The sequence below is a fragment of the Anguilla anguilla genome, chromosome 6 (assembly GCF_013347855.1).
Source record: "Anguilla anguilla isolate fAngAng1 chromosome 6, fAngAng1.pri, whole genome shotgun sequence".
NCBI classification, from domain to species: Eukaryota; Metazoa; Chordata; class Actinopteri; order Anguilliformes; family Anguillidae; genus Anguilla; species Anguilla anguilla.
The window spans coordinates 4091840-4100221 of NC_049206.1; the positions used below are offsets into that span (position 1 = coordinate 4091840).

The 8382-nt window shown below is 48.5% G+C and overlaps 1 protein-coding gene across 1 annotated transcript; it reads right to left on the reverse strand.

Moving 5' to 3' along the window:
• Positions 1 to 860: 860 nt before the first annotated feature.
• Positions 861 to 7831, reverse strand: LOC118229148 (E3 ubiquitin-protein ligase MARCHF2). The gene is made up of 5 exons (XM_035420858.1): positions 7612 to 7831; positions 4297 to 4638; positions 3710 to 3905; positions 2951 to 3160; positions 861 to 1917 (listed from the first exon to the last, which is right to left on the reverse strand). The coding sequence occupies exons 2-5, from the start codon at positions 4470 to 4472 to the stop codon at positions 1759 to 1761; spliced, it is 741 nt and encodes a 246-aa protein (XP_035276749.1). The 5' UTR covers positions 4473 to 4638; positions 7612 to 7831; the 3' UTR covers positions 861 to 1758.
• Between the last annotated feature and the right edge of the window lie 551 nt (positions 7832 to 8382).

The window sequence follows — 8382 nt, forward strand, 5'->3', positions numbered from 1 at the left end:
ACACACACAAAAAAAACACAAAAGGAGAGAGAGAGACATACCGCACACTGAGAACAGGCGATGACAATACTGTTACACGGCTGGTGCCGAAGGTCAGCCCGACCCCACCACAGGAGGCTGCGGCCACTGTTTTTGCATATACCTGTCAATCACAGGGAGGCCACTCCCACCCGTGGCCGAGCGAGACCGCAGTCTCTCGCTTCTGCAGCGCGTGCACTTCCTGCAAAGCCCTGCTCTACACCGGGCAGACCAGAGACCGACTGGGGGGGAGGGGGGGGGACGGTCAACATCAGTAATACTCTTGTCTGAAACTGCCTGGATTATATCATATATTTGGCAGAAGCCTTTGAATGACAGCATTAAAAACACAGGGGGCAACAGTCCAGTGAGCCGGATGCTGTAGGACCTGCAGCAAGAGAGTGGTCACGTGATCAACCTCTCACAGCTCAAGGACGACGGGTCTTCCACCTTCCCAACTGACAGAACCCAGGAGCGGCAGCCTCTGTCACTTCCTTCTGAATACACACACACATTGCAAGTGCTGTTTGAGTCCGTGGGACCACAGGGCAAGTGTGTATGCGCTTCTGTGTGTGTGTGTGTGTGTGCATATGCATATATGCATGTATGAACACAAGTAGGCTTGCTTTGCTTACATATGTGCGTACGCGCATGTGCATGCACATGTGCTATGTAGGTGCATACGTGTGCTTGTCCAATGAGCTCTCGCTGCTCTGCGTTCTGGCCAATCACAGAGCTTGCTGTAACCGAGGGGACAGATGGGAGACGAACAGCACCGGGTTTTAACCCCTCCCCCCCACCCTTCAAACACACGACCCACCCCCACACACACACACACAACCCATACACACACACACACACACACACACACACACACACACACACACACAAACCATACACACACACACACACACACAAACTGATAACAAGCCAAAGCAAATGAAGAACAGGAACAGAACATGGAAAAAAAACAAAACAGGAAAGCGCGCATGCGTGTAAAAGTGTGCGTAGGTAAGCGGTGTCCCACAGTCACAGGACAGAGTCCCAAATCTCCAGAACCTCGCTGCACTGTCCCCTGGCTTTAACAATCCAGTTCCTCCTCCTCTTCCTCCTCTTCCTCCTCCTCGTCCCTCTCTCCTTCTCCTTCTCCTCATCCTCTCCCAAGAATAAAAAGAAAGACACATGGCATGGAAAGGTTTGCATGCTCTGTAGAGGTGTTGTGCCATTCCACTACCCCCCCCCCCCCCCAATCCGTCTCTCCCTGCTTGTCTTCACAAGAGGGCGTGGTCCCAGAGGCGGTGGGCGGGGCCTGGCCAAAGGCAGGCGAGGCTACTGGCTGTCTTTGTGAAATGGGGCTGTGTGGGGGAAGGGGGCGGGACGCGTCAAGGAGCAGAAAGAGGAAAAGGGACACAAGGGTGACATCGTATTTCGGGGCTGTGGGGCGGGCGGTGGTGAACGACCTCCCCCCCCCCTTGTCCCGCCCCCTGTCCTGCCCCGTCCCAAAACCAATGGGAGGGGGTAAACACGCCACTAGCATCATCGATAAAGGAGGGGGGGTGGAGCTGCGGGTCTGGGCTTCCGAAAAAAACACCCAAGAGGAGATGGGAGGGAGGGAACGCGAGGCACAGAAAACAAAAAAATACAAAGAGAAAAAAAGAGGAATTGAAGAAAGAGTGGGGGAAGGAGGGACAACAAAAGGGTGTCCGAATTCTCTCCCCCCGCCCCTCCCCCGCTCGTCGCTCATACGATGGTCTCGTCCGCCGTCTTCTTCATCAGCTTGGTGGAGAGCAAGGAATGCTGGGTAGAGTGCACCCCCTTGGTGTCGGGAATGAGCAACCGGACCTTCTGATTGGTTCGTCTCCACTCCGAGTACAGCTGACAGTGGTAGCGGAATGACACCTGTAGGGGGCAGTGTGGGGGGGGGGGGGGAACAGGCAGAGTCATGTTTTCATTCATAACTTTAAACTCATTCTATGACCAAAAAAGGTTAGCAACATGTCTGCACGTCGTTTCAAAATTTACAAGCACAAAGCGAAAGTATGCGTTTTTGGCCCAGGTCTGGCCCAGGTCTGGCCCAGGTCTGCCCCCGATCCGGCCCCAGTCTGGTCAGGCTGAGGCTGTAGAGCCAAAAACATTTTGCGCATCAGAAGCCGTCTTTACAAACAGTCCTGACAGTTCTGTCGCCCTGAGGACAGCGACTGTTTATAGCAGGCGTGTGGAAACGGTTTGACACATAAACACCAGTCACACACACACATTCAAACTACGCAGGAGCTGCAGAACCGAAGAACACGTCTAAACAACACGAGGGGGAAATGAAACTGCACAGCAGCGGATACCGGATGGAATCATTCAGCACTTTATGCAGTGCTTTGGATACCGGGCCTGTTCACTTCTGCTCTGTACAGACCAAACCAAACGGCTGTGTTCAGGAGCCTTTGTCCCAGTCATCGCTGCAAACGAGAACTGGCCCTCTACCTCGCCCTCCTGCTCGCACCACGGTTAAATAGAAATGAAATGAAACTGCATTATATGCACACACGTGTGAATTCGCGCTGCCTTGCACTGCAGGTGTCCTTAAGCAAAGCACAGGTCTTCCAGTAGCCGAAGAAGCTCCACCCACTTCTGGCATCACAATGACATCATTTCCCCCATCGCTAGCCTTTAGTCCAGAAAGCCTAAAAACTCGAACGTAAATCGGTGACTTCCATTAACCCTTTAAGCTGTGAGGTCACAAATATCTGATTAGAATGTTCTTAGCTGAACGTTCTAATGCTGATGTCACAATCACTGCCGGCAACTGGGAGGAACGGAGTTCTGGAACACTGACTAAGAAGTCTGGAAAAAAAACTCTACTCCTCTAAAGGTTAGGCTCCAGACCTGGGGCCGGAGGCGTGGCCTGCGGGCGAGGGGCGGGGCCGAGGGCACTCACCAGCGTCCAGAGGACGTAGATGGTGAAGAGCGCGATGGTGAGGGCGATGAGCCCCACGGCCTCCAGCCGGCTGTTGAAGTGCAGGTGGTCCTGCGCCCCCCTCAGGCACAGCCAGCCCGAGATGGCGGCCAGCGGCGTGATGAACAGGAAGCACACCATGTCGCAGAACAGCGTGCGCTTCTCGTTACGCGGCCCCGGGTCCCGCAGCCACTGTGGGGGGAGGGGAGGGGCCAGGGTTACGCTCATCACACTCCCACACGCCTGCACACAAATACACATACGCACACACACACGCCTGCACACACACGCCTGCACACAAATACACACACGCCTGCACACACACGCCTGCACACGAATACACATACGCACACACACACGCCTGCACACGAATACACCTACGCACACACACACGCCTGCACACACACGGCTGCACACGAATACACATACACTCCCACACGCCTGCACACGAATACACATACGCACACACACACGCCTGCACAGGAATACACCTACGCACACACACACGCCTGCACACACACGGCTGCACACGAATACACATACACTCCCACACGGCTGCACACGAATACACATACGCACACACACACGCCTGCACACGAATACACATACGCACACACACACATGCAAATAAATACACGCATGCGCACAAACACATGGGTGTGCACACATGCATGCATACAAACACACACAACCGCATAAAGACACGCATGCACACAGATACACACATGCACACACACACACCTCTGTGAGGGGGCGGGGCCTGCGCTCCACAGTGAACTCGGTGTGGCAGAGCTCGCAGTAGCTGGTGTTGGAGGAGGACAGCCACTTCTCCAGGCAGGTCTTGTGCACGGTGCCCAGCGTGCCGGTGCAGTCGCACGGCGACAGCAGCCCCTCCCCGCTGCCCCCCTCATGGCAGATCCGGCAGATGGGGCCGTCGCTGGGCAGGGGGGGGGGGGGGGGGGGGCAGAGGAGCGGAACAGTTAGCGGACCCGGGCCAGCGACTCCAGGGTTGCAGGTTCAAATCCCAGAGGGGTGGGGCACAGCTGTTGTTTTTTATTTCTCTAAATAGGCCGTCATCTATCTAATAGATCATCTATTCTCCATTTAAACAGGTCATGATGATGGCTTAAAAAAACATGAAAAATAATTTTTTTTTATGTTTCATTTTCCATTTCATTCCTTAATTTTGATAGTGCATGTATAGTGTGTGTATATATTGTGTATACTGTCTGTGTGTGCGTGCATGTAGTGTGTGTACGTATACAGCGTGTGCGTGCGTGCGTGTGTGTGTGTGTGTGTGCGTACAGTGTGCACAGTGTGTGTGTTACCTCTGCGTTCCCAGGGCCTTGATGACAGTAGACAGCAGTCGGCCGTCCTTGGCTGTGACCTGTGTGATGTACTGGGCCTGCCGGACGTCCGAGTCCTCCAGGCTTTTCGACAGGTCCGTGTTCCCCGCACAGTCACACAGAGACCCCGGCAGGTGGCAGCACTCCCCCGTTGTCATGGCGATCCTTTTCCGGGGGGGGAGGGGGGTGGGGTGGGGGGGTTGAGGCGGGGCTTTGGGGACGGGGGTGGGGATTGGGAAAGGGGCGGGGTCTGGGACGTGCACAGGGGGCACAAGGGGCCCAGACTCCACACCCTGGAAACTCTGGTTTTGGTCAGGCGGGGCCCTAGGAACCAGCCAATGAGAAAGCACACAGGCCAGGTTACAGGAAGTAGCACTCTTTTAAGCCCCGCCCCCCTTTTTGGGTCACTCCCACCCAGACAGCAGCACTACATTAGCACGAGCAGCTACATACAGGTTCTTGTGTCTCCGCTCCCGTTTCATTGTGACAAACACTGTGAAACATGGGCCGAAATTATTTTTTATCACTTTTTTTTTTATACAGAATTTAATAAAGAGATTTTTAAATTTCCAATCGAACGAGTGCTGTGCTTTCTGCTCTGAATTTGCGAGTTGATTTTGAGCTGCACGTCAGACAGATCGCGGTCCTTCCCCCTCCTATAACGGAATCAATCGCTTCTAAACTGGGAAATAAAGAGCACAAAATACGAGAGTAACTGGGTAAATGTTGTATATAAATATTGTATACAATTATTCAGATTTTTCCCCAAGATTTTTCTGAAGCATATGGCATTACCAAGGTCTCCAATAATGCAATATACTCTGACCCTGTGCAACCCTTCTCTTAAAAAAAAAAAAAAGATTAACTGTACAACCAGCCGACGGGGAAGCAGTCTGTGCTTGTGCTGATAGCCGAGACACAGCTAGCCCCTACAAAACCAGACAACCGATCCTTCACGAAGCACCAACGCAAATTACACGTGAAATATACACATTTTTTATGCGTGAGAAGCCGCGCCGTTTCATTGTTACACTACTTCTAGCTGTACCGAAGTCGCGGCAATTTGTAAATACAGTACAAACGCGAGAATGTTTGAAAGACACGCAATTCTTTGCATTAAATAGCCTAATGCATTTGCTTTAGCACGGGTGTAAATAAAATCGATGCCCACATATCACTTGCAAGCTTTCAAAACCATTGCGTGGAAGGAACCTGTTTTGTAGCGAGGAGAATTTCATGTGAAGTATCACTTAATGTATTTATTTGGAAAGCGTTATCTGACAGCTGCGAACTGTTATGAGGCTTCTGTTTGACCAGCGAGAGATCTTGTGTAAAGTCTTCTTTCCACCGTCTCTGTACACTGCTATTTAAACTTTTTATGCCAAGAACTTCTATCTTCTTTTAGGCCTATCTATAACACAGCATTCCAAAAATATTTATAAAATAGTTAATTTATTCATAAATACCATGTCATAATTGAAATTCAGAAGGTGGTTTTGGATTATGACAACCAAGTAGACGTGAAGATAAAACCAATTCAATAATTCTTCAGATCTACAGACTGTCTCACATTTTGTTTTCCCACAGCTTCAAGCTGACGTGACAATTATTTCGCAAATTGTAGCCTTCCGTTTTTCTGCAAACATCCAAGCTGTACAGTACATAGGAGCTGGATTTTAGACGTCATGTTTGCGTCAGAATATTTAATAGAATTTAAGCCCTTAGAATCTCCCATCAGCTGGAAAAAGCAAAGCATTGGCTTTTCAAGAAACCCCCACATACTTTTAACATGGCAAATTATGTGCCCTGCAATGGCTAACTTGCGCACTGTTGAGTAATGCATTAGAGCAAGTTTAATATTTAAATTTATATTTTCCCCCAAATGTGTCCGTACATTTCAGAGAACACGGGCTCGAGCTGATTAGTAATAATCAATTTTTTTTTTAAACAAGCATTTAGCTTGAAAAAAAAAAAACCAAATCTAACCCGAAAGTGCTGGGGGCATCCACATACTCATCCGCACTCACAGTACTCGCTGCTGCATTAAAACGTGGCTTTAAAAAGCTGACGGGTACAAAAACGCGCTTCTTAGAAAGCAGAAGTGGAGCGCCGGGGTCGTTGGCAGATCACGTTGCCGAGAAATAAGCGTCCCATCCCATTCCCAACAACTTCAACAACTCGTAGGACATAAAGCTTCAATCCTGAACTCTTGAATTATGTGGCGGACTGCGGCAATAAATCACCATTCGCTGCATTGGCAATGTCTGCAAAATGAACGTCGGTTAGTTCATCTAGTTCCTTTATTAAAGACAGCAAACTTTAAATACATATGGTGTTGTCCACAGCAGAGTGGTTCGATGGTTGAGCAGGAAAATGATGAAGTTAGGCTAGTCACCAGATGGCAGTGAACTTTGCCAGCAACATTTAACAATCCAAGGACTTGTTCATCTTCATTACAATAAGAATTTTTTTCTGAGATTTACTGTGTTGATAAAATAGATTAATTTCAGCTGCCAGACATAACAGCCGACTTTGATAATGTTAGTAACGAATATCCAACCAAGACGAAATAAAAAACCAGATAGCTAACACATCCGCACGCTAGCATAACGTTGGACACCATCCCTATGCGAACCTACACCTGGAGGGGGAAATCTCAGTTTTGACGCATGACATGGCCTTTTGAGGTCAGCTATCCGACATTCACACACTGCCACGGATATTTCCAAACTGCAGCCAACTAAACATATGGAGCTAGTAGGCTTTAACGATAGCTAGCTAACCGGGCGAACGGGCCTCTCTATAAATCCACCACACAGAACATCCCAGTGCAGATGACATGGACCCAAAACGTTGCACTGGTTAATAAAATAGAATTTGATAAAAGGCCAAAGATGACCAATCGCACCAACTCTAGCCAAGCTTAGCTAACGTAAGCTAGCTTCATCAAACCGAGCCGAGCAGGACCAGACACCGTCTAGCTAACGTTAGCTATCAGCTATCCGTTAGCTAACTAACAGCCAGCGAGCTAGCTAGCTCCCGACTCGCCTGCCGCATACACAATGCCAATATTATACATTACAGATTCAAAACGCAGAGAACGGCACCTCGGCATTATCGTGTTAGAGCTCATACACTCAGATAGTGTCACTCGGCTGGTAAATTGATGATCTGATTATTACTAATTTATCATACACGTTAGCGTTAGCAAGAGACCAAACACGTAAAACAGCTACTGATAGCAAGGCTACATTCAAGTCGTTGTACTCGAAGAAAAAATAAAATATGGATACTCACCAACTAGCTACATTGCTCCTTTTGTGATGTTTTGCAAATGACAGTCGTCTATGTCAAATGCGTAACAGAATTTCCAAAAAATATGATTGTGCTATTAAAACATATCGAGACAATCTTGCTAGCCTTCTAAATCCTCAGAAGACAACAACCTTCCCCGACTGTCTCTCTCGATATGCGTACGCCGTCACCGCATCTTACCATTACAAGGCCGCTGATCACCACTGCCTCTGAACGCGTAAAACGTTGAGGAATGACAGGTTTGCGTGAACTCCGCAGCGTCGCCATTGAAGTATCCAATCAGTGACCATAAAAACAGAGTGGCGTGTATGTAAACCAATTGACGTCTCAGTGTAACCGACTAATATTCTAATAAAAAAAGAAAGAAATAGCGAGCGCCATCTAAGATAAGAAAAGTACATTATCGAGAAAGGGAACACCCACCTTCAGCTGCTTTCTGCGGTATTGAAGTCACACCACAGCTGCAAGTGTCAGCTATTAATATCAGCGATGAGCATCGAATTTTCACTTCCATATTTCCAAATATATTGCACATCTAGATTATAAGACTGAATACCTCAATTTTATATATAAATTAGCCATCACGTTACTTATTTTTTGATGACAATGTATAAACAATATGTCAGATGTTTTTCCCCCCAATATATACAACGTATTTCACAACTTTATTAGTGTGTAGGATGCGGTTGTTTTTTTGGCCAGGCGTAAATGGATAAAGGTTATCAATAAAATGTCCTTCTTACAAAGTGAAAC